Here is a 26,538-nt window from a genome sequence, read left to right on the forward strand (position 1 = left end):
ATTAAAGAAAAATTGCACCTCCCTCTCTATATTACCTGCCTGAACGGCAGGAGGCAGCCAGATTTATATCTAGCCTTCAGCTGTAATGTTCTCGATTCGGTGCAGCTTCCACAACAAGAGTCTCGCACAGAGCCACAACGACACACACACACACACACACACACACACACACACTTACACACACATTCACAGCTTTGTGCATGACGCTAAAGAAAAGCCAGATTTTTAAAAAAAGGCCACGCTAATATCTTAATCACATGCTGATCACAGCGAGCCGCCCAACTCCTCTTGACCTCAATGTCGAAATTTCACATGTGATGAGTCGGAGCGGCTGCAGAGTACACAAGGACGGGACCTGGCCTTTCCCTTTATTTGAGCTCTTTTCACTTTAATTAGATTCTCGGGCTGAGACGAAGCTCAGTCCGTCCAGCCTTCTATCACCTGAGTACCTGTCGTATTCAGGTGTCATACTTGTGTCGTTTTGAGAGGCGAGCCGTGTCACATCTTAAATACCCCCTTCACAATGTAATTAATCCTCTCATTCAGGCACCTGGCATTTCCCACTAACTAACTTCTTCCTTTTGTTATTCCAGCCATTGAGGTTGGCGAGCATGCACGCATGCTTAGCAGTGTTAATGTGCGTGGATAATTGTCTCTAAAGGACTTGCCATATCGCCAAAGGTGTATGGAGCTGGAGGCAGCTGTTCAAACCTCCTTGAGCCTGCCATCAATTAGAACGCAGTCCTCAGCAGCATTACCGTTTCGGCTTCACCTTCAAACTAAACGACAAGCTATCGATCAATATGTATTACAAAACGCTGTCTTAACTGAACACCTTCAGGTGCCGCAACTTATGTATTTTGCCGGCATTATGCATCGCTCGGAAGTTATTGGAGCTATTCAGGATTAAGTACTTTTCCCAAGGGCACCTTGTAGATTCAATTTGGGATTAAGAACCAGAGTTAAGAGACTTGTTAGACGAAAGAGAGCCAGGATGCTACCCACCTAACACTGGGTCAGCTGCATCCTCCTCCCCCTCTGACCATTAGCCCTCTGCTACTTAATCGCTAGTGCGGTATTGCAGCGTGGAGCTTAGGGTGTATTTCAGCCCAGGCACTTTGTCAAAGTCACCCTCTGCTATGGCCCAGGCGTGTGCTGCAAATGGGACTAATTAGTAACTCACAAAGACAGCGGCGCAACGTTCATCCCACAACGCTCAATCGTGGGCTGCTGTCTCAGAGCTTCTGTCTCACCCCCGGAGTGTGTTCTGTAAGATACATGGTATTGACAATATGTTAAAAAAACTAACAGTTAACACAAACAATGAGGTCCCTTTCACAGCCAGTACTGAGGGCGGACACAGTATTTAACACCTAGACACACAATCCTCCTCCTCTTAGAGAGGAAAGGTTCATTTATTCTTTCTACATCCGCGCTTGGTCTGGTGTGACCAGTAGCTAATGGTGGCTAACGTTTGCTAACAATAGCAAACTCTTGACATCGTGACCTTCCTGCTTTATGACTCTGCTTGCACCACTGTTAGACTATGATGTTATCACGATGGTGTTATCACAGAAGTAAAATACGCAACCAACTCAAGGGAGTCTGGAATGACCGGCACAGACGTCACCCTAATAAATTCTTCTGTGATACAAAATCAGAAAAAGTGGAAATGGAGTCGCTGCCACTCTTACGATCTAAGGACGCCACACACACACACACACACACACACACACGCTTTGAAGCCACACTAACAGCTCAATACAAGATACACAAACTGGCATTATTTGATGACATCTCTGTATCATGTCTCCTCCATCCTTTCTTCCCGGTATGTAAAGTGCGCAGTAGGGGCGCGGAGGAAATGAACTCTGGTTAGCATCTCAATGGACTGTAAGGGGACACAGGCCACTTATGGCGAGCAATTATAACCCATTAAAGCTTTTTGAAATATATGTGTAACCTTTGGATTTAAAGAATCCACTTAGCTTAATGAAAAACACGTCACCAGCTCAGGCGCTGGTCGTCTGAGCTGGATGGGTCTAAGAAAAACACGACATGAGAGTAATGTGGGGACTTTACGGGGCAGACATGCTGTTTGAACGTCACTTAAGTAAATGTCTGCTCTCGCTCTAATTGGTATCGGTGTCATGAAGTCTCACTTGAGACTCGTCGACAGGTTCAAGTGCTCTCGCAAACTTTCTTAAAGATCATCGAACGCCCAGAGGCACGTGGTCGAATTTCCATCAGTCCCGTATCAGTTTTAGTAACTTCTGCCGGACGCTACCTGATAAACCAAGCGGCTTCCTTTCAAGATCCTCATGACCAAACTCTTAATAAGAAGCAGGAGAAATTAGGATGTATCAGCTAACACCAAATTTCAAATAAATATTTCAAAGCGAGATAAGTCTTCGGCAAGTTTGTAAAAGGTGCAGCGATGTTAAAAGTTAATGACACAACAGCATCTTGGTTTTTAGAGGGAAACCAGCGGAGCATTTTCAGTGGCATAAATTTTTATTTCCCCAAGGTAGCTCTTCTTGAAAGGTAACTAAATGAAGATGAAGACGAAGGTAACCGAGTGAACACTTTCTAATATTTCTCTCAATTACAGTTGTGTCTCTACTTTTGCAGGCAGCAATATAAAGGGGGGGGGGTCTAAAAAGAATAATCACCAAGAAAGTTCTAAACCCAGAAAGAGACTTCAGACAGTAACAATGCTGCTGCGAAAGCCTGCAAGTCGCTCTTCTATAAACCCTCTCTCTTTAGGTTGTATTAGCTTGTTCCCCTTTTCAAACAAGAGAGCACGTTTTTCACGCCTCCTCGCATCGAGTCCCTCGTGGAGTGGCGCCTCTCTGACGGGCCATCCGTGCTGTTCACGTCTGACACCAATGTTGCATCTCATAACCGTGAGATCCAATCAGCTTCTACATGGACGGAGAGCGAGGGAGAGAGCCAAGTGTGATCAGTTGTGGTCTGGCAGAGATGGACAGGAGACGACCGAGGTGCTGGCAAAGGCCCAAGGGCCTCCGTCTGGGCGCACATTAAGGTGTGTGTGTGTGTGTGTGTGTGTGTGTGTGTGTGAGACAGGTTAATAACCCAGCCATTGTCCTACAGAAAGAGCACCAACATGGGATTTATCTGTGCGTAAAGTTTCATGCTTAAATCTGCACTGAGCAACTCTCAACACTGAAAGAGAAGAATCACTGTGCGAGAACTGACTTTTCCCTTCATATCCACATCCAGAGAAATTAAGGGGTTCAGCATCTTATTCAAGGACACTTCGACACATGTGGGAAAGAGGAGGAGGCCAAATCAAACCAATTAAAACGCTCAGTTTCCAGATTCAACAGGCGGCTGTTTTTAGGTGCATTCCCATCGCAGGAACGCTCCACGAAGGCTGTGCTGTCAATTTTTGTACAAATGATGTGAAAGGCGACCGGCGCTCTTTTGATTAGTCAGCAGACTAATTTGCTTTATCTTCCCAGGGCTTTGGCTCTGCTGTGGAAATGCAAATCACAATGTGATTGAGAAAACCTTTACCTCCTGGAAGGTTCCTACACATTAGTTCTTTGGGGGGAATTAAAAGTCCCTGGAAGAATTTTTGGTGGAGAAGCAGCTTTTAGTGAAAATGCGCTCCTGTCCAGCACCAAACAGCACGCAGACGAAGACAGTGACGAGCTAGCAGGTGCACATCGCGGAGCATTCAGCAGCTAAAGAGCAAGAGGAGTTGATGGGGACCAAAGCGAATATCTGACTTACACTCACTGATAAAATCTTGCTAAAAATCTTGGAAATTAGTTCATTAAAAAGACAAAATATTTGACGAAATTACTCAAGGGATTACTTAACCTAACTCTATAATATCAATTAAACTAATCCAGTCTAATTATTACCAGCTATGTTTTTTATCACAAAAAAAATAAAAAACAATAAAAGAGATTTACCGACATCCTCGGATATCAGCTGCTTGGTTGCCAGTTGAATTCATCACAGAAAAATTAAGGAACTGAGGAAAAACACTGAGGTACAAATGAAGTTTCAAACCAAACTCATCTCAGTGAAGGTGATCACAGCATTTCAAGACATTAATTGGTCCACGGAAGTTTTAGCTTCTAAGGAGCCACGAGGAATCCTTCACTTAAAATCAAAGATGTACAGCCTCGGAGGGCTCCCTGTGGACCTCTCGGAGCTTAAAGAGTATCCATGAGGAACCTTTTTTTTTCATTTAGAGTGTATAAAACATGTAAATGTTAGGCCCAAAACATTGAAACATGGAAATGTTCCCTAATGAAAGCTGCAGCGGGAGGCTTCATTAGCAGAAGGTCTCCAGAAAGTGAAAAACAACACAGAAATTCGGTGATACTGTGCAGGCTTCACAGCTAACTGTGCTGAAATCTCGATGGCTCACAACATATTTTCCTCCTCAGACGCCACATTCATAATGCCGAAAACAATATGAAGTCATTTCCTTTTTTCTCGCGCTCTACATTCATTTTTCTTGAATGCTCCATTTTCTTCCGCTGCAGGCTCACTGAATGTTTACAGTGAACATTACAGGTCACAGCGGAGTTCTTGTCGTAGAGCATCCCTCTTATTGCTGTGTCTGCTTGAGTGTGAAAAATAAACGACATGCATCCCTGCATTGCGGAGGCTTTCACCACTTCATGACAACAGAACTAAAGAACTACATTCAATAAAATCGCAGCATGTGTGTATGTGTTGCTCTTGAAGCAGAGGATGAAGCCTAATATTGTGGGATGGCCCATATTTTTTCAGTTTTCTTGCGAGAGTGCTTTGCATGAAGCTGCCGAGCCTCGGCAGGGCAGTGGCTAATGAGCCGGCTATGAAGATGTAGCGAGGGCTGCTGCTGCACTTCTCAGGATAAACAGCCCACGACTCAACAAACATCCTCAAATCTGATCTTGCTGCTTATTTTTAGCAGTTTTCTCAGGCTTTTTAAAACTGCTTTTTAATTTCATCGCCGTTATTTCTACTACACTGGCACCAGGGGTGGAAGTAGTGTGAATAAAGAAAACTGTGTGTTGTGTGTTAGAACTCCATCACTCTTAGGACAAATCTAATTGAGAGGATGTTTTGCTCTGGATTTTAAATCACCACCACTTTCGTCCGACAAACGTTGCACCCACCTGTCTTTGGCTCCACCGAGAAGTACGGCTGTCCGTGGATGATGCTGTAGACCACCCTGGCACTGTTCCCATATGTCGGGTCATCCGCGTCCGTGGCTGCCACTTGCACTACCATGGTTCCTGTGGGCAGACAGCCCTTCATTAGTTTCCAAGACAACATCCAGAAGCCAAGTCAAACCGAGCTAAATGTGGACATAGTCATCATACCAGCCGAGTGTGTGACAAATTCTACTTGAAAAGGGGGGGGAGGGAAAAAAGACAATGAAAATGTAACTTTTGAAGAGGGAAAGAATCTCATTAGTCATTAGCCTTCCTTTGTTGGGAGTGCTGTTGTTTGCTTGTTTTGTACTGTTTTCATTTTTATATAAAATATCTGAGTTTAAAGCAGTTTTTTTTTTACTGAAACCAACAGCACCAAAAGATCTGACATGTTCTGTGCGCTGGCCTCAAATGCTGGGAAACAAATAACAGTTTCAGTTGCACATCATTTGCGGTGATTCTGCTGCAAGATTAAAGTGTAACTCTTTGCCTTTAGAGATCATTTTGTTGCCGTTGCTCCCATTCGCCTCCCACAGATCAGTTAGCAGCATCTTCTCCGGTACCTTCAATCTGTTGATTCTAATTCAGCAGCCAAATGGGTTGTGCAACCCATCTGTGCATGTTAAAGAGGCACTTCACCCCCACCGAAAAAGACAAAGCTAAATTATTATGGATGTCATATCATCACTGATCCCAGTACTGCAACTTTGGTTTCTTTTTTTTTGGTTTCAGAAGAGTCAAAGAGTTTGAATTCGTCCTCCAGCGATGTCATATCTTTGTGTTGTAGTTCAACAACAAAAATAATTTTATGATACAAAGTTTGAGAAAAAGACACAGTTGGGAAAACAACTCTTTACTATTTAATTTCCTAGTTAAAATCTTTGTTAACATGAGCAGATGGTAACCCACCCAGTTACTGATTAAGAGGCCCACAAAGTGCTTCTGGAGAGGAATTCGATCTGCGGAGGGGAAAACTGTAACCATGAAAACAAAATGATTTTCTGAGGGCGAGAGGCGGGTTTGCAGTATTACAGCACAAACATGTTAAGTGCTGTTTGTTTGGGATGCTCTGTTGAATCCTGGTTGGTGATAGGCAGATCATCTGGTTTAATGAAGTGTTGCTTTTAGAGGAGTGGAAATGAATTGATGAATGAATTTAACCTAAAACAGTGCAAACTATAAATCCAAAAAGGAAACAATGAGCCTGAAATTAATGTGAGAGACTGGGGTTGTTGTTCTTTTCTCTCATTGGTCAGTTCTTGTCTCGGGGGGGGGGGGGGGGGGCTACAAAGTTGCCACTTCACTTCATCTCCATAGCAACTCCCATCCTTCAGAATGCTGAAGATTCTTTTCACCCCTCAACAGTTTGCAAACACCAACACCGCGGCAGATACGGGTCAGAGTCCTGACTTGGTCATTTTGGTTTTGATTGGTTGTCGTTTGACGTGCAGTTTGAGCAGGGTCAACGCGGCCGATTAATCACGTGATCAACGATCTACGATCTGGTTCTGGGACGATCGCTTGGATTCCTGGCGCGTCTCAAGATTTAAAAGCCAACCCAGGGATCGGGGCAGCTAATTAGCTTCAGCTAGCTACACACATTAGATCTGTCGCATGGCTTGACAGTGTTTGTCTGTACGGTCCATGTTAAATAATAAACAAACTAATTATTAGAAAATAATGTCCAAATCAATATGCTAGTGTTATATAATGGGCACATCAGTTAGCTATAATACTAACTGACAAAATAAAGAACAGTAAACAACAGCAGCCAAGGTTTGATAGAAAGTGAAGGAATCTGACTGATGTTTTACTTTCTGTTGGACTGGAGAAATATTAGTTATATCACCTTGGACTCAGGGGGACTCTGACATTATGCAGCGAGTGCTGCAGATAAAGTTATAAAACCCAACATATAAAGCTTGATTTTGGTTTAGTAGCCAGTAGTGCCCCCCACCCCCTCCACCCCTCCATCCCTCCACCCCCCCCAAATCCCCAAACTTCCCTCCAGCTTACAAGGAGGAAATTTGTTTTCAAACTCGACTGAGAACTCTGCTGACAACTGACAACTGTTGTTTCTGCGTGCGGTGGAGAGTATTGTCCTCTCCCACTCTCCCTCCGAGGCAGAGAAGAAGACATCAGACATGACTCCTTATGCATTTCTCTTTAAGTGTGCCGACTGAACGCGTGTGATGTGACTTGAGCTGACAGCCGTGGCTTGGAAGGTAAAGCAGAGGAGCGTTTGAAGATTTCACAGAGAAAACATAATCAGCAACAATCAGTGCCAATTAATTTCAATAGGTCATTCATTATGGCGGTAACAGATCTGGTTTTTGTTTTTTACCCAGGCAAAGTAATCAAAGAATTTATATCTATACGATAATAAAGCGGAAAAGGCATGTAATAAAATTTTAAATGATCAAAAACAACCGTTATAGAGCAGGAGATTTTCTGCTGTGAGACTGTGCGTCAGCGGCGGTCTTAAAGCTGACGCCTTCTGCAGTCTCACGCTCGGCAGCGGTGAAATCACCAACAATAGACATTGTTGAAATAACCTTGGAGATGAAGAAACACCATTTTCCACGAGTGTGTCGTTTCCACGTGTTCGGATGAATAACTGGCTCATGCCTGAATATTTCACTTTAACGGCCAGCAGCACATACAGTACTGTATCTGGCTCGGCTCGGCCTCATATTGTAGCATCTGACAGGAAAGTGCCGTCTTACAAGTTGGTGATATTTTACTTTGAAGCAAACATCCTAATAAAAATCTCACTTTCTAACATGAGATATACTTTACAGGCTTTTTACAGAATGAAGTGATCATGGAAATTGAAGATTAGAGTCCTCCATTCTGGCTGTAAAGCAGAATTAACAGGCTCTGGCCCTGGATGAGAACAATATAATGGAGAAAAAAAAAAAAAGAAAAGAGAAAAGCTTGGTGGAGCTGGAGAAGTTATCACCAGGCTGGTTGTAGAAGGACACCTAGATTATATCATCACCTCTTAGTCATGACAGGTTATATTACAGGTAGTTTAAAACACCAAGGTCAAAGGATGACTGTATGAAAGAGAACTCAGGGGACATCTAAATCTCTATTACAGGTTGATAGTTAAAACCACTCCACACAAGGCGCAGTGGACGAGGCTGTAAATTAACATTCAATATGGACTCGGCTGCAGCATGCATTTTTAAAAGGTTTGTTTTTGAACTGTTTTTCTACAGGTTTCCCCCCCCCCCCCCCCCCCCCCCCAACAAACATCCTGTTCTTACAATAATGTCAGAATGAAAGGTAATACCAGGCGGCTGAGCTGGATGTCAAGAAAAAATAAAAAGCTGATGAACAATCTGAAATTTGAATAGATTCTTTCTGCTCCACGAGGCTGTCATCTGCTACTCAATTTGCCCTGTCGGTGTCCCTTCAATATTTGTCCATCTTCATTGACGTGATGGATCAGATCTTCGCATTTTTTATTTATTCCCCCGCAGCTGTGTACAAAACAGGTTTCCTAATCAATTCCGTATCTTGGGTGAGCAACTGTCATCTGCCAGTAATGAAAATAAATGTGGCATGCTTAATCTGAATGGGAGACAGGTATTCTTCAGGCACTTTCATATAAAGGCTGCATCCGACTGTCAGGTGCAATATGCATTTCTGAGTGCACACTCACAATGCAGATACGCTCCCATGTAACTCGTATATATGAACACAGACCGCATGTATTTTGCACATCTTCTTCATGTAGAGATAGAAATCATTCTTCATGTGGCAAAAGGTGATTCAATTTCGAAACCAAACCGGCGACTTGGAAATCTGAACGTACATATATTTTAAAATAAAAAATAAAATAAAAAAATCAATATTAAAACATTTCATTTAAGCCCAGTAATTTCACAATGCCTTCATGAGTATTCAAAGAAGGCGACGCTGATTAAGTTGATTATATTCATGCACATTCACACCTGCTCCCCACTGTTTCAGATAAGCAGGGATTATTGCTTCGAGTTCAATTCACATTCATTTGCAGCCGCCAAGCAAAAAAAGTGAATTACAAAACTTTCAAAGAAAGTTAGCAGCTTCCTGCTGTTTTCTGTGTGTCTGGGGTTTTTTTTTTTTTTTGGACAGAGCATCTCAGTGCCCACTTTATTAGGTACACCTGTAAAGTGCACTGTAATATGACTGTTGCCTCCATGTAATCTTCTTTGTCACACTCTCATATGGTGTCAGTAGCACGTAACGCATGTACGTAAATAGGGATGACAGAAAATGATCATGTAGTCCAATTCGATTGCGTACAGTAGAATCAATATGAAACCAAAAGCTCCAGTTGTGATCAGAAAAAATAATTTCAATGGACTCTCTTTAAAACTATCCCATCCTTGATCTCCGCTCTCATGAATTAGACAGGAACAATGACAGCTGGCTATAGGACTGGTGAGTAGTAAATTCAAGAGCTGTGGCCTTGAGTTGACATTACATTCTCTATGCTTGTAATGAGACCTCAAACTGCTCCTTTGGCCCCTTCGCTGTGCAGCGGGACAGAGCCAAGGCTCGGAGATTGTCACACCTCCAACTGTCCTCGAGCTCTCTTGTCTTTTATTTGACGTCCCTGCCGTGATTAAGACAAAAGCCTTCAGAGATCCCCGGGCCATAAGGTCTCCATGTGTATGGACGAGCACTGCCTCTAATTACTTTAATTAATTAAATTCATGATTTCCTCTAAATTGAACCCATTCATCAGCGGCGCAGAGCTGTGACCATTAATGATTTAAAGACATCTATAAAGGAATTATTGAGGACAGGGGGTGCTTGACCCTTCCCTGTTCTTTACTGCATTGATAATTGCTTTGAGCAGATATTTACAAAGGGAGGCGATGCATTATTCTCCTGTTGTTCTCACAACTTGTGATGAAGACCCTCGCAGGAGCTGGCGCAGTAAATAAAGTGGCGAGGGGTGACCCTGCATCTCTGCGCTCGTGGTGTGAACGCATTCCTCCTGTGGTTGATGTACCGAGTTGCTGTCTTATCTCGGGTTGGACACGAGACTCCGAGCCCTTGTACTCTAATCCTCTGGTTCCTTAAGCCTGAGCTCTGTACCCCCCGTTGACAGGCGGCTGTGTAATCCTTCAGAGATCTCGGCGCCTGTGTTGTAAGCAAAGCGCTGCTTCCGTTGGAACGACTCCCACTCCCACTGTACGCCTGCTGAAATCTTCATTTTTGACTTTGAAGGTTCTAAAAAAGCCACCAACACCTTTGTACTCAGTCATTTCCATCTGTACGCTGCCACGCGCGTTTGAGGTATTGATGCGATGCAGAGGCGCAGTGTTTATGGAAAGTGCGATGTGCAGATACTTTGTCGGCAGAGCCCTGAAACTTAAAGCGTTTATGATAAAAAAGATTTATTTTAACAATCGATCACGTACTCACTATATGTGAGAGGGGATCAATCCCTCAGAGGATTCCCCTGCTCCCCTCAGCTCCACAGAGCTTCATACAATCTCTGTGTCTTTTTCCGACTGCAGCAGGCAGCCGTTTTCCTTCGACAGACAAAGTTGAACCACAGTGGAGCATTTACCAGCTACAGAACCATATTTCCCTCAGGAGTCAGCGCAGATCAACATCTCAGGTGCCATGACACACTGAGTCCTAATGCTCCGTCGCAATCAGCTACATCAGCTTAAAAAAGGTGATAATTTGGCAGCGTCACGTTCACAACTTGTTGCCGGTTTTAAAGAGGTAAGTAACACCCCCCGGTTTTAACTTCATATTGGACAAAAATGCATTAAAATCCAGATCTCACCCTTCCACCTTCCCCTAGTTACCATGTTACCACAGACACTGTGTCCCTCAAGCTCTCCTTTTAAAATCACAAAGACAGCTACGAGATGTAAATGAAGTTTTATACATTCAGGGTGATGCCAAAGACTGCAAGGCAACATCACAGACTTTTGGTTTTAATTCAATTTTCTCTCTAAAAAAAATAAAAAAGGAATTTACCCTAGAGACAAGAATATGCTGATAATATAATAAAGTGGATGTACATTTAATTCATTAACTTAAAAAAAAAAAAAAAATGGATATATTCTTCAGTTACTCTTTAAAGTAATTCTCAACTACTTTCTAATTACACCCTTCTCTTGCATATTTTAATAAAGTAATGCTGATTGTGTAATGAATTTGACATCCTTTGAGCAGCAAATCTACATCTTTTCAACATCCTGAGAGGACTGATTGCGAGGCCCCGATTCTGATAATGAACTATTATACTGACTGCAGATTGCGGCGCCTGGCACAGTTAATTCCTGTTTGTGCACAAGATCCGTATCAAATATTGGAAATGGTATATGTTTTATTTCCTCTTCTCTCTCTCTCTCAGAGGATGCAACGTGCCACCGCATTTACGACCGCGAAAGTTCATGCCCTGCAAAAGTTTTACGAAATAATCAATAACTGGAACACCTCAAGAGAAAATAAATGTGATTCATCATTCGCATGAAGTAATTTCTTGGTCTGAAGTTATCTCCAACTTTCTGCTTGTGTTTTTTAAATCCAATGAAAAGGCCATAATATCACCCCTTATTTTTTTTTTTTTTCCCTGTATTTCCGTATTGACAGCCAAGTTTATTTCTGTCTCCATCCCATCAGTCACAGCTCACTTGTGATTAGACCACAGCTCCCAGCATGCCTTGGAGCGCCCTGGGAACCCCTAGGAGAGGCTGGAGGACGTTAAGGATGTCTGCGCTGCTCTGCTCACTGTGCTGCCACTGTGAAGTGGCAAGATAATGGATGGATAGAAATGTATTTGTCTGTATCACACATTTTTTCGGACACACTTTCAGCAGGCAGGTACCTGAAAGTACCGGCCAGCGTGAACTCTGAGTCCAATTTGTGGAGAGAGTGCCTGTGGCCCTGGAAGGCTGATTCAGACCTTAAGTTTGCTTGACTCAGTTTTTAAACATTCGTCATTCATCAACAGTTCTAAGCCTAGAGGTCTGCGCTGGCATATGTGAGGTGATAAATATGTAAATTAAGATGCATCACTCCACGTTACAATACACTGAGTCTGGCTGACTGAAACCACCATGAAACAGCATGTTGAAAGCATTTTTATGCTCAGCACTACCCATTTCTTGATGACCAAAATGTAGAGTTTTACTTCTGTGATATCAAAGTCATGCTTGGAAAGAAAAAAACAAACCCTCAAAAACAACCCAAACCAGCTTTGGTAAACTGATAAAATGGTTTAAGTGCCATGTGAAGGTCTATATAAAGCGCACACAGACCGTGGCTTATCACTATGGAGGTCACTCTTTCTCATTCCAGCTGTGCTCCTAATACACCTGCTCCTAACTTGAAAGGCCTCGGGATGTTGTTGTCTCTCATTTGCATTTACTCACATTTTGAGCGTGAGCGTGACCCGTTCAAAACCTTGGGAAGGAAATCTTGACCATGCAGGTGGTTTAAAGACACAGTCTGATAGGGTGACTTCCTCCAGGAGCGCATTTAAAACAGGCAGGTACAAGAAATATCTGCAGCAATGAATGCTAATGTGATCAATGAAATATGACCCGTTCAGTCCTTTGGACAAGTAAATTAGGCTGTATCATGTTTTTAGCTGCAGTATGGCGATGTTGCCTGTTGGCTGATTGGTCCACCACTTTAGGACTGAAATATAACTACATACACACATACACACATAATACAACTACTTAGCTTTAATAAAATTGTAATAATTGTAATTTTTGTAATCTGATTACTAAATTTAGCGCCATCAGGAGGTCAAAATTTTGATTTGCCCAATCCTTGTCTATCACCGGATTCCAGCTGTACTCTGCGTTAAGGCTACCGCTAATTAGCGAATGTTAGCATGCTAACATTCTAAACTAAGACGGTGAACATTATAGCGGCTAAACATGAGCATGTTAGCATGCTGACTTTAACCTTTGGCTAAGAGCGCTACTGTACCTCAGTATACAGCCTCACAGAGCTGCTAGCACGGCTACAGTCTTACAAACGGCGATTGCAAATACACTTGAGGGGAAGCTACTTTATTCCAGTGACTTTCTTATTGTAAATGATGTAAATGACTGACTATGTCATCACACAATTTAGAGGATAGCCCTCCATAAACAGCTTCAGGGGGCGTTTTTTTATTAAACTTGTTAAACAGTCGAACAGCACATATGAAGAAGAGTACTGGACTTGATAAATAACTCCTTATTGTTTACAGCCTCCTTTATGTTTCAAGCGCTGAATATATCTGATTTCCACCCATTATAAACCCTCCAGCTATCCCAGATTGTCTGCCACTCGCCTGCTTATACTTCGATTTAAAAAAGTATGTGATGAAGCAGCTTTCGTATCTTAAAAGTGAACTTCTCCAGAAGATTTGAGACGTACTACTTTAAAACCAAGGCTAAAAAACTTCTTTATTCATCATTGCTCATGATTAGATTTCGGGTTTTGCTTCAAGCATTGACTGATTTCTTTCATTTCGTGTTTTTTGACTTCTGTTATGTTACTCACAATGTCTTTAGTGAAGCACTTTGAGTTACTAAATGTGCTACAGTTGCTTTGCCTTGTCAAAAGTTCCAAGGGCATTTTAGAAGCCCACTTTTTGTAAATCATCGTGCTTTCAAAAAAACTAAATCAAAGGTATTTAAAAGCTCAAAGACTTCAAGAGGAGAAATGTCCATGGTCTTAGTAATATGCATATTGGTGAAAAGTACAAAGAAGCCAATAAACCTGCATAGTCTGGCTAAGGGATAACTAAACCCGAGTAGTTTAACCTGGACCTCAATTGATATGGAGCTCATGTTCGAGAGGAACTTCATGAAGTTTTAAACTGCGCCCAACGCGATTAGCACGTATTGTGTCTTACAAAGCGAACACCCTGGATTCAAATTAATATTGCAAACTTCCCGTTTTCCCCCCCCGTGACCTAAAGACTGAGAGAGATGAAGACAAATTCAGTGAGGTGGAAAATTATCAAATGCAGGTGTAGGAGCGAGGGCAAGTCAAAGGGAAAGTCAAGAGTGTGTGAGAGAGAGCTGGAAGAGAGGAAAACGTGGAGGATGGAGAACATAAAGGAGTAAAAAAAGGGAGAGTTGTTAGGGGGTTATATTTACGGCTTACCTAAGGGTGACATCTCTGGTACCCCTGCCAAGTACGGTCCATCGAGAAACTTAGGCTCATTATCATTGATGTCCTGGACCTTGACCACGAATTCAGACTTGGGCTCCACAGGTAAATTAGTGAGTCGGTCTACAGCTTGAGCCTGCAGGGTGTAGTAGGCCTGTGCCTCCCGGTCAAGCCTCTTTGTGGCATGGATGTCTCCCGTGTTCTCATCAATGGTGAAGATGGAGGTGGCGCCCTCTCCGGAGAGCACGTACTTCACTTTGCCGTCTCCTTTGTCCACATCTGAGTGTAGCTGTTGGAAGAAAAGAAAAACATCATAAATGTCGTAAATAATCTACTGGAACAAGAATAACCTTAAAATTGAAGCGGCGGTGCTGGACTTAATAAAGAATGGCTTCAGGGCTTCTGTCTCAAAGCTCTGTTCCACGAGCAATTATTAAATAATGATTTTACAAATGAGGTGGTTCACAGACAACAAGCCAAACTGATTGAACTGGAATTTAAACTCGGTTGTATTTTAATGCATTTCTCGTCACTCTTCTTATTTAACATAATCTATAAATATATTAAATACTACTAAAATATGTAAATGCTGTATAAAATATTAAATATTTACACCATGTGCATAAAAAACGACACACAGCATGTGAAGCAGACAAACATCCGAACTGGATCAAAAGATCAAAACATGCACCGTTTATGCATGAATGAATTTTGCTACAAAATCCCATCACGATTTGCATTTGGATACAAATAATGGCATGAAATGAAATGCTGCCACTTACTGCAATGCCACTGTGATTTGTTAACTGATGTAACTGTCATTACAAATGATCAAACAGACAATTTTTCCATTAAAAACCTCCAGCAATAACTAGCTCATCTCACTTTAAAAAAAAAAAAATAAAAGCACAGTCAATAAAACAATGATGAATGATTCACCAAGCCTACGTGTTTCAAGTTTTCTAATAAACCCTAAGTAATGTGAAGGTAAAATGAGTTTTATTGCAAATCTTGCAAATTACTAGTAATAATAAAAATACATTTTATTTATAGGCATCTCTCAAGGCACTCAAGGACATCGTACAACAGGAAGAGATAAAACAGCAAGTACGAAGCATAGAATACAAAATAAATTAGAATAAATACGACTGCATAGACATGAATACGATTGCAGTGTTGGAGAATAGGCAAGTTTGAAGAGGTGTGTTTTGAGGAAGGGGGTTTTGAAAGCTGGAGCGAAGGGGCAGCTCGGCTGAAGGCTCCAAACCCCCAGTGGCAGTCGGAGATTAATAAAGATGCACCAGGGAATATTATACATCCGCCCCTGGTGGGAACGCTCTATTGATGCCTGCGTTTGACCCCTTTGCTTAAAAGATTCTGATGTCAGGTGTAGTCACATCTTAGGTAGTGAAAAATCCAATATTTAAAAACCACCATTTCAATGGCGGCGAGTGAATGCTCTGTTGAGTTGAAGCCAGACTCAGTGTTCCATGTTGCACTTCTTTTCATCCGTTTTCTGCCCTTTGGAATAAAAAGGAGCACAGATGGTTTTATAGATGTGAATGTTCTCTGTGCAATATCTCAATGACACACTGTGTTAAATGAAATCTGTATATCAAAGCTCAAATACCTTCACCAGTTTCCCTGTCATTGCCATTAACAGCAGCCAGTGTGTAAAGTGTAAAGCTTGAAGTGCACCCACTACTGATAGCAAGGTGAGGTCATGTGCCAAGAGCTATGTCGTCACATCAAATACTTTTTTCTTATGGTCATATAAACCATCCGTCTCTCAAACTGGTGGCACACAAGTTCATATCTTCAATTCAACTATGAAACTCACGTTTTCTTCGAGTAGCTACAAGAGGCAACAAATATTAATAGAAGTTGTTATAATGATCCATAGAAAAACATACAAGAAGTCAGACAAGCGACGTTCTTCATCAGCGATCCTTTGTAGTCACTATAACAACCCTCCACTTATGACAGAGGTTTATTCTCAGAGGAACAAGTCACAAGTTTAAAGATGACTTTAAGACCCCAACTCAAAGTACGACTGTACAAAAAAAAAAAAATCCTTGAACAACTCTAAAGAAAGAACACTCGAAGCTCTTGGAGCATTAAAATTACCATGACAAGTAACCAACCTTGAATAATCCTGTTTGAAGTCAGAGCTGTCTGATGGCCATCAATCCCTTCAATGTGCTGCACATCAGAGCGAACACAGAAACTGTCGCATATCTTAGGGGAAGGGCCGTTGTTGGTATTTAAAGATGGACACATGGACCGTTTTTAATTGTCAGCATTTAGCAGAGTGCATGCTTCTGTCTTTACTCTATCACCTCCAACGTAGCGAAACACCTCAATTAAAGGCGAAGCATGCAGAGCATGCTTTTAGTGGATATTTTTCAGGGAATGCTTTTCATGATTCTCAATATTTGGTGTGAAATGTGCACAGAATAAAGCTTCAATTGAAACTGTAATATCCACACTTCGATGGTGTTCTCAGTCTACCACTAAGTGTTTTGAGCCTTGTTGCCTCCAAAACCAGTGGCATCAGGAAAGACTGAGCTGAGTATTTCCATCTGTCTATCTGTTCAAAATTGCTCTTTCCGTTGCTTTCCCCACTTAGTCCCGAGCCAAGCTCTCTCCAGCCTGTTGCACTGAGACAAATGGTTTCTGCAAAATAATCAGTACACGCCGCCAATAATCACAGTGTAAACATTGCAAAGTTAAAGGGGTACTCTAGTGATTAAGTAGTGCACTTCCATTCAGTTGGAACGGATGCACGAGGAACAGATTAAAAAGAATTGTCAAAGCTGAGGCTGTAGAGGCCAAAAATATTCTGACTTTTGAGTCCCAAACATGGGTCAAGCTCCAAAAACACTGGATCCTGGAAAGTATCTTTCATCTGATCCGTTGCCTCCATCATCAGGGTTTACTTTCTGACACTTTGGAGAGCTCTCTCCAGAGCCGAGGAAGATATTACACAACCGTTTTCATGGGTTGAGTAGCATTCTTTTTATATTTTGCCAAAACTTTATGACGCCAAATCTTTCCAAATGTGCCAAAAACAGAAGAAAAGATGCGATTGGAAATGTTTTACGCAAAAACACAGTCCCAGTTGAGACCTTATAGTTACTCCAAGTTGCCAAACTGGACTACTCTCTAGCTTGAAATTTAGTTGCTGAAAATCACAAACACAATGCATCATCACAGGTTTTTGCATCGCTTTAGACTCCTCCAGCAACCCGACAGAAAAACCTCGGGGAACACTAGGACACCTAAGACCTTCTCCAAGTTCACGAAAAATACAAGCAACCCGGACGTGCAAGGGGCTGATCAACTGTTCCAAGAGCCAGACATAAAAACCAAATCTTTTGTTCATTCAGTCAGAATCTCTTTGTCAGACTGGTCTACGTTTCCTAAAGGAGCCTGAGGCGCTGATTTCCTGAACTGCGAGTGACACTGAAGAGGCGCGTGTTACCAGTGACAGCCGGGAAAAACAGCCGGAGCCTTTTGCGTCTCAGGTTAGATTCCCTGCACTCTCTAACTACTACCTCTAACCTCTGCCAGGGACACGACTACGGCTTAGAACGAAATCTGCAGACAGGTCTTCCTCACGGACAACTCGTCACTTGGGTTCAGCGGGGGGGTTTAGCTGTGTCTTTGCTGTGTTTCCTGCCACTCGCCGGATCCTCGGTTGAGCTCGGCAGCAAAGTACCGCTGATTAAAACGGTCGGGGGCAAAGACCCGCCCTCTCGCTTCTAGAGTCGTCTGATGGTTTGCCAGTACCCTCTCTGACGCTGCATGATTTTTAATATCCTTACCACGCCTGACCCAGTACAAAAAGTACAGCTAATGCATTACACTGTGGGGAAATGGTTCACAGAGAAGATTATATTTGAGCAATTAAATTATTTTTTATCATTATGATTGTTTTTTTTTTGTTTTTTTACTGTCAAAATGGAACAAATGAGTGAGTTTGAGCAAACTGTGAACACTGCTTTTCAATTAAGTACCCCCCCCCCCTCCCCTCTTGTTGTTTATTGAGTAGAGTCGTGAACAGCATTTCTTTCTATAACACAGTGTAGTTAGACGGGATTATTGTTGAAACTCTTCTTTCAATTTATCTGTAAATGTCAACATCTCATTATGGGATAAATAACAATGGTATTTCAGGTTCCGAGCTTGCTCCAGGGGTGGAGAATGATTAGGTCAATATTATACTGGTAGCGCTGAAGGAGTACATACTGAACAGAGGATACAACACCAAAGGTCTTTTATTAATGGAATCCATCAGCCGGCTGATGGATGCCACGTTAGGGGCACGGTGATTGCATTGGTTGTGTCCTCAAGCCTCGGCATGCATATGCCACATCTCTCGTGGAGCTCACCGTGTTTATTCACCCACCTCCCGCTGTCAGGAGCAAACTTGAGGTACGACTGTACACATGGAGGGAGAGAGAGAGAGAGAGAGAGAGAGAGGGAGAGTCAACATTTAATCCCGAGGAAGCCATCCGTGGCGGTTTGTTTCCGGTAAATGCCATGGACAAGGAGGACAAAGCTGACAGGCCACAAAGCATGCAGGCCCGGGTCAGGGGGCCAAGCACACTATGTGGTCTTTTCAGTGAACTGTTTGGTTTGCTCCATTTCCCACTCTCCGGCCGGCCGTACGGGAAGACGCACAACAGCGCAGCGACCGGCCTCATATGTTCCGTCTCTAAAATCTCATCAACACTGAAGACCACATCAAATATGTATAGCTTGGCAGGGCTTATTAAAAGCACGCCTTGGTCAAATACCTCCCCCTCTCATTAATCTAACCCATTTTCAAACCGTCACTGCTCATTTTCAGGTGGTTTTTGAAGTTTCGACTCTTATTACTTTTTACTCAACACCATAGTTGCTTCACTTGCAAAAATGTAAATACTCCTCTGTAATTCTTTTCTCTGCTTCCCTTGAGGTGAGTGTAGCACAGCGTGCAGCGCGGCGCCGCAGCGGCAGCGGCAGCGTAGCTCAAAGGCACTACGAGGGATTGTGAAGGTGGGGCGGGATCTGAACACGAGCCCTTCTGAAATCAGTGCTGACACTCATCACCGCTTTGTATGCAGGCGGTTCTCCAGGGACCCGCCTGTTAGCTTTGTGTTTGCTTGTTTACCTTGTAGCAAGGGAGAAGGGTAAAAAAGCATAAAAGAACCCATAACAACCCACTGATACATGCTTGTCCTATCACTACAACTACTGCACAACGTGTTCAGATTGTTCTCGCAGTTGAATTTTCATTTTTGCCATTCTGTGCTACATGAAAACTCATGTTGGATGGTGTGTAATTCTATTTTGTTCCTCTCAACGCCCATTCGACTTGGCTCTGTACCACAGTGGAAATAGAAAAATATATCGGCTTCAAATAAGACAAAAAAAATAAACATAAATAAAAGAGCTCAAACCCTGTATTTGCATCTCTCTCTCTCTCTTTCGAGGAGAGTACAATTTCTTCTATTCAACGGACTGTGCACAATCCAAAATGGACACAAAGGTCCATACCTGGAGGCAACCTGTGAGCAATCCTGGATCCTGGAGTACACTAAAACAGCCTCTGCCGCTGCTGAGGAGCTCTTAATCAACAATTGCCCTCAAGAAATTTCACACAGCAGCTCGAACAGGGCGGCTTAACGGGGTCTCTACAAGCAAGGTAGTGCAGTACGTATCAAAAAAAACAAAAAAACAAGCCAAAAATAAAACGTGAATAAAGGGCTGATATTGTTTCCTGTTGAGAAATAGAAGAAAATCTGCACACAACAATCCTTCCTACGGTATAAATCATAGACCATGGTTAATTAATCAAGTCCCACTGAAATCATGATTGCGCCAGGTTATTATTGGACACCTAATATGCGCCATATGTAAAGCCAGCAGGGAGCTTAGACTCATTAAATAACACATACATGAAGCTGGAATGAAGGAGTGGGAGCGGAGGGGGCGGGGGGTCGGGGGGTCGGGGGGGGGCAAAGACGGGTCACTCTGCAAACAAAAGAAAGAGCTAAAAATGTAGATGTGGGCTTCAGTGCAGCTGTCACTGACATCAGCTCCCGACATGCTTGGCTTTTCATCTATTCACTCGGCCATGTTCTGGTGAGTAGCCATGGTGCTGAGCTCTGAGAGGGGCTCAGTGGCTCAGCCTCTCCTCTTTCATTTCAAGCTGGGAGGTGGGGAATTAGCAATCACCATGGAGAAACTGTTAGCTATCACGCAGTGGTGTGCGGTTGCATGGGATCTGTAAACACAGGTTTCTGCTTATTCTCCGTCCTTTGATAAAAACATGTGTGGTTGTTAACCCCTTAAGCCCTTCCTAATGTTTTATGCTCTTTGTGTTCTTTATTTCTGATTTTATCGGCTTGCTTTGAAAAAAAATGTTTATTATTGTCGCATCCAATACAATCAGACATAAATTATGCGCACGTACGCATGCATACAAACACACAAAACCACCTGACATGTGATCGTGGTATTTGTTTGGATTAGTGCCACATGAGGCTGACACACACTAATGAGCCAAAACATCATGACCACCTGCTTAATATGCTGCTGGTTGCAAACAGCGCCGGCCCACTGAGGCATGGACTCTACAAGACCTCCGAGGGGTCGTGTTCATCATCCAGTCTGATTCTGCTGCACGTGCCCAACTCTCAAATGATTCAACGTTAAAATATTAAACATTAATTAGCAAAAGCGGCTTAAAAATAATGAAATATTTTAATATTATGCTGAAAATTAGAAGTGTAAACATGAACTTTTTTTTTTTTTCTTTATAGGAACTGCAGCTGAAGCACTTAAAGGAGTCGAGGTGAAAGCAGTCAGAATCAGATGAAATGTTATTATTGTTTGGCCAATAGAAACGAGGCTTTCAGCCATGCACAGAAACAAAATACATCCTCTGAATACATAGGGGCACCTGCAGCCTCTTCCATGCTGCTCCCCTTCTTCTTCTTCTTCTTCTTCTTATTATTATTATTAGCGGGGCTAGTGCTAACGGTTGCTTCTTGTTGTTGGCAACGAGAAACTCCGAACACAGCGGGAGCTTCCTGTTTCGTAGTGACGTGTCTCACTAGAGTTTGAAAAGCACGAAAGAGTCGACTTGGACTCAAGGATGAACTCCTTCGATTTTGGTGGTCAAAGGTCAAAGTTCACGATCACTCAATTGTCTATATACTATAAAATGAAGTGATGACATTTTATATCCAAGGCTTCAAAGGGTCGACTCCACTGTGACATCATCATGTTCTGCAAAAACACTTCTGGCTGTTTTTCAGTGCTGTAACTCGGGAGGGAGCGATCGTGGCCTCTTTTTCTTTTCCAAACAAAAGAGCAACACATTTTTTTTACTGAGCAAAATTGAATAAGGAGGAATTCTGTTTTCTATCCCAAATAAGCTGATTAGAAATTTGTCAAAAAGGCAGTTTAATAGACTTAGATCTGCACAAAGAGACGTGTGTGTGGCGGCGCGGCAGCAGGTACAAAGCGAGTGCAGATACATCTTTTTTGGGGATAAATATGAAAATGCAGAGAGGCAGTTTTCAGCAGAGTTCACTGCTCTCTCTCTGACGTGTATGCTTTCAATCAAAGTCAGAAATAATAATAATAATTATTATTTTTCTGACGATTCCTGTCTGTCATTCATATACACTTTGCCTCCATCAGACGGAGGCAGCTAATATCTGAACCTGCCGGCTGAATCATAACACCAAAGAGATAATGGCTCTTATTTTGTGTGTGTGTGTGTGTGTGTGTGTGTGTGTGTGTGTTTGGGGGGGGTTGTTATTTCATTTCACAGAAACAGACCTGAACAATTTTAGTCAAGATCTCAAAAACTGTACGTACACACTCAGTTTTTAAACCGAGAACGTATCAGATGAGTCATTCATGTCTCCGTCACATTAAATCATCAAACTCACATGAACGTGGGTATCAGTTACATGTATTCATGCGCTGGCCTGTGCTTAATATAACCCTGAAACATAATGTACTCGTAGCCTGCGGTGCATAAGAGGCTCCGCTTCTGAAACGATCCGATCTGGCAGAAAACAATGGAGCAGCCTGCGAGTTGTGCTGCTGGTAAAAGTTACAGAGCCAAAAAATAAAAAGGCTGCCGGAGACCAGACCACATCTCAGGTTTTATAAGGAATATTTTGATTAATGATTAATGACTGTTTGATACAGTGAGAGATAGCAGATATACTGTATATATTTATATGTGTGTGTGTAAAAAAAAAAAGGGGGGGGGGGCATTACAAGTATCACTTGTGATTCACTGTCTGATGTTGAAAAGAAGAACTGAGCAGCTGCATCTGTACCACCATGAATGCAATAAATAGTGCAGCATCAATGCACCGAACAAAAAGCTACAGACACACACACACACACACACACACACACATTTTACGGCACGAGGTGAAGTGTCCATCTCATCAAAGCTGCTGATCTACTGCCCAACAGGAACTTTTAAATGCATTTTAGATGTGACTAAAATGCTCCCTAAATTACTTTAGCACAGTACGATCATGTTTGGAGTTGCCCTTGACACACACATGTTAATTAAAGACATGCAGGAGTGCTTCCCAGGCCTTTCAGCCTGATGCCCCGCTGCCTCCTGTGCTTTGCCAGCTTTGCCACCATGCCGATTTGTCATCCACATCAATGAAAGTAATCAAGCTCGCAATCAGGGCAAGCTTTCACTTTATTTTATTTTTTTATTTTGTGTGTGTGTGTGTGTGTGTGTGTGTGTGTGTGTGTGGCATTCAGCTGCCCTCATCAAAGACATGAACATAAACGGAAGACAGGAATAGGCTTCTCTTTCAAAGTGTTATTGGAGGGTGAATCAAAGCTCTTTAGTCACAAAATGAAAAAAGGATCTTTAGATGCTATCGATGTGAGGACTGTTGTTTCTGTACGGGCGAGAGCTGACGGCCCGCTGATGGATGGATCTAAATGAAAATGTGAACAGTGAGGAGGAAAGTGTATTTCCATATCAGGTGGTGTCAGTGGAAGATATCATCATTACATGCTGGACGGATCGTTATTAACTCTCTTGTCTGCAGGTTCAAGTGAAGCAAAATACCCAGGGACGCAAGAAGCTGAACAAAGAGGAAATGATCTGTAAAAATCCCGATGATATGAACGTTACTAAATATAAGGTTAAAGTTTGTATCAGTGTGAAGCTAGTGACATTTGTTAATGCTAGCTGTTAATTAGCTGTTAGCTGTAAGGTCACCTGGTTAGCTACAAGACTCCGGGTTAGTTGTAACCTGTATTGTTGTTACTATGGGGTGAATTGAGACTAAACCCTGTGTTTCCTGTTTGTGTTGCAGAGATAACACCTGCACCAGTTAACAGCCGACACTTGTTACTAGTTTGTGTTACATTTTGAACACACTGTGCTGAAAAGAGCTCCAAGATCCAGGCAAATGTTACAACCATCCCCCGGTTTCCTCCTACTACTTCCATCCGTCAAGCCTCTTAAAGTCTCTCGTTAGCGTCACACACGGACGTCCCGCACGTCTCCTGTTTCAGAATAACCAGCACTCTCTGAAATTGAAATTTGTTGTCAAATACGACAGCCTCCTTATGGACCAGCATTTCAGCTCCTCAGTGATGTGCGACAGCAAGTACGGGCTTAAAACAGCCTCATAACCAACAAATCAAACAGGGGAAATTTGATGAGTAACTTTTGTCTCAGGTTTCAACTCAAATCAAACCATGTCACTCATCTCTCTGATTTCTCTGGGGTAAACATGAATGCTTTTAAAAGGCAGCAGAACCAATGAAAAACTGGAGGAAACCAGTCAGTGAACTCTTCTACAGACTCAACCAAACTTTGACTCTCACATGTAGATCGGATCGCCGTGACGACACACAGGGACAAAGCATTTAGTGACATCAGTCTCAGGATTTTAATCGCTACGTCTGCAAAGTACGCTCCAATAAAACTGGAGAAATCTGTTTGGGTGATAATGCTTACGTGCACAATGACAAAAACACATAGAAACATAAAACCTAAAACGACAAAAAAGACGGACTATCTACTGGCAGGATAAACAGTTCAGCACAAGAGGCCACAGCCGGCTATAAATATCCAAAAGCTTAAAGTTTCAAGCTCCAACTCTGATATTTCACAGTCACAATCCACTGGATTCACTGCAACACTGTGTCTCCAAAATAAATAAAAATAAAAAATAAAAAAAAAGCCCATCGACTATGATCCTATAGGTCGGGAATTATGAATATTTTCTGATGAATTCGTGACAATTTGACACATTTTATTCCAATGTTGTGATTGCCTACTTAAAATGCAAAGCTTGAAAATCAATCTACCGCGTTTGCAGAGCACTTTGGTCGACTTATCCGTGTTTGAATAACACATTTAATCAGTGCGCTTACATGTTTTAGTAGGGGTAGATCTCATGTATAATAAAAAAATTGCACCGAGGACTTCCTATTGTGGAGAGTAGTTGATGTTATTTATCACAGTGAGTAAGTTAAAGGTCAGTAATAGGAAAATGGAAATAATTGGAGTGAACGTAAGAAATACGAAGACTTATAAAATGCAGAGGAGCCATCACAGGATACAGGTGATCACTCACATCAACTCTGTATTGATTTACTTCCCTCTAATGGGACAAGAGGAGCCGAACCGTCCAGCACGAAGAACAGAGCCACTGGTTCCCCTCACACATGCAACTCGTCCCCTTGTGGAGAATATGTTGACTCATCTGACCAGATCGCCTTTTTCCACCTCTCTGTAGACCAGTGCTGATGGTTTTCTGCACCACTGAACTGGTTTTATACACACTGACACCCCACTATAAAATCCCTCTCTATCTCTCTAATACACAAGCTTCGCCCTCATCAAATGAGCGCTGTCGCATCACAATGTCCGACCCTCCTTAGTGACGTCTTTTCCATAGATCTGAATGCAGATGTCACTTTAGTCACTGCTCCAGTTGAAACGCTGTCAGTCCCTTTCAAAGAGATCTCTTCCTCTTGCCATATTGACCCAAAATCGTAACCAACCGGGCCTGCTCAGCATTTTTATACCTGCCCAAAGGCATGATGGGATGTTAACTGCTTAATTATACTATGCAGTGCACCTGTAGAGAAGCATCTGCATTCGTTTTCCTTTCATTTGTCAACCGTATACTGTATATGTATATATATATATGTGTGTATAGAAACAAGTAATATGAATATTAAAATGTTTGTTGGCTGTGGCTTTATTTACCTGCAAAAGCACAGAGACCCTGTGCCCCAGTTAATGCAAACACAAAACTTCCTCCATGTTTACCTGTTGCCTTTATAAATTATGTATTATCTACATTTCCACAGCACTAATTCCCTCAATGCAACAACAGTCACATCACACTCGCCACTCTGCAGTTTCTCCAACAGATACACCGTTAACATTCGCCAATTAATCCCAGTCCTTTTCTTTTCTCTGTTTTTCCTGCTCGGCACGTTTTGTGCAACGAGAACATTCCTGCCTTCCCATTGTTGGAAGGCTTTTAATGTGAAAAATCAGCAGGAAGTGCTGATGGCAGCATAACATTTAAAAAAGAGAGAAGTGGAGAATCTGGAATTAACAAGTGTTTCTGTTAAAAACAGACTCTCAGAGCAGGAAGGTGGACGTATGGTCTGATTTACCCACCCTTTATTTGTTTGTGCCAGCTAATGCTATAACAGTTATTGTTGAAGACTTAATACCAGTTTTTATATGAGAATTTATGCTACATAAAAAGTTAAGAATTACAATTAAAATTTTACGCAACCAAAGCAGAATGAATTTAAAATGACACTTAAACATTTCATTTTTCAAAGTGGGTGTTAGTCAGCCTGACGGGTCTTTAAACAGCATCTGCACTCCTCCATACATATGGCGGTTATATGGAGGCAAAAAGAAAAATAAATTACTTTTACACATGGAGTCTGGTGGACAAGCTGAAAGCAAAGGAAAAACATAAAAGAAAATCTATGTCAAACATGAGATTATATAGAAATACAGACATTTTGTGCATTTCTTCCGTCAACATTGTGACGATACTGAAGGTTTTCTATAGAAAAAGCTGGAATGGTTTATTTCTTTTTCTCTAGAAATCTCTATTATTTGAGGGAATACAGAGTCAGATCAAAGTTTAGCTTGAAAGGTGGAAAGAATATCAGG

At 42.2% G+C, this 26,538-nt stretch overlaps 1 protein-coding gene across 1 annotated transcript in view; it reads right to left on the reverse strand.

Moving 5' to 3' along the window:
* The window catches only part of cdh7 (cadherin 7), an 83,340-nt gene that overhangs the window by 40,006 nt on the left and 16,796 nt on the right, over window positions 1-26,538 (reverse strand). Inside the window, exons 2-3 of the mRNA XM_022748755.1 lie at window positions 14,322-14,616; window positions 5,148-5,267 (exon numbers count right to left, since the gene is read on the reverse strand). Coding sequence (XP_022604476.1) covers window positions 5,148-5,267; window positions 14,322-14,616 — 415 coding nt within the window. The remainder of the gene's footprint in view (window positions 1-5,147; window positions 5,268-14,321; window positions 14,617-26,538) is intronic.

This window comes from Seriola dumerili, unplaced genomic scaffold (genome assembly GCF_002260705.1).
Source record: "Seriola dumerili isolate Sdu_G_001 unplaced genomic scaffold, Sdu_1.0 BDQW01000129.1, whole genome shotgun sequence".
Lineage (NCBI taxonomy): Eukaryota > Metazoa > Chordata > Actinopteri > Carangiformes > Carangidae > Seriola > Seriola dumerili.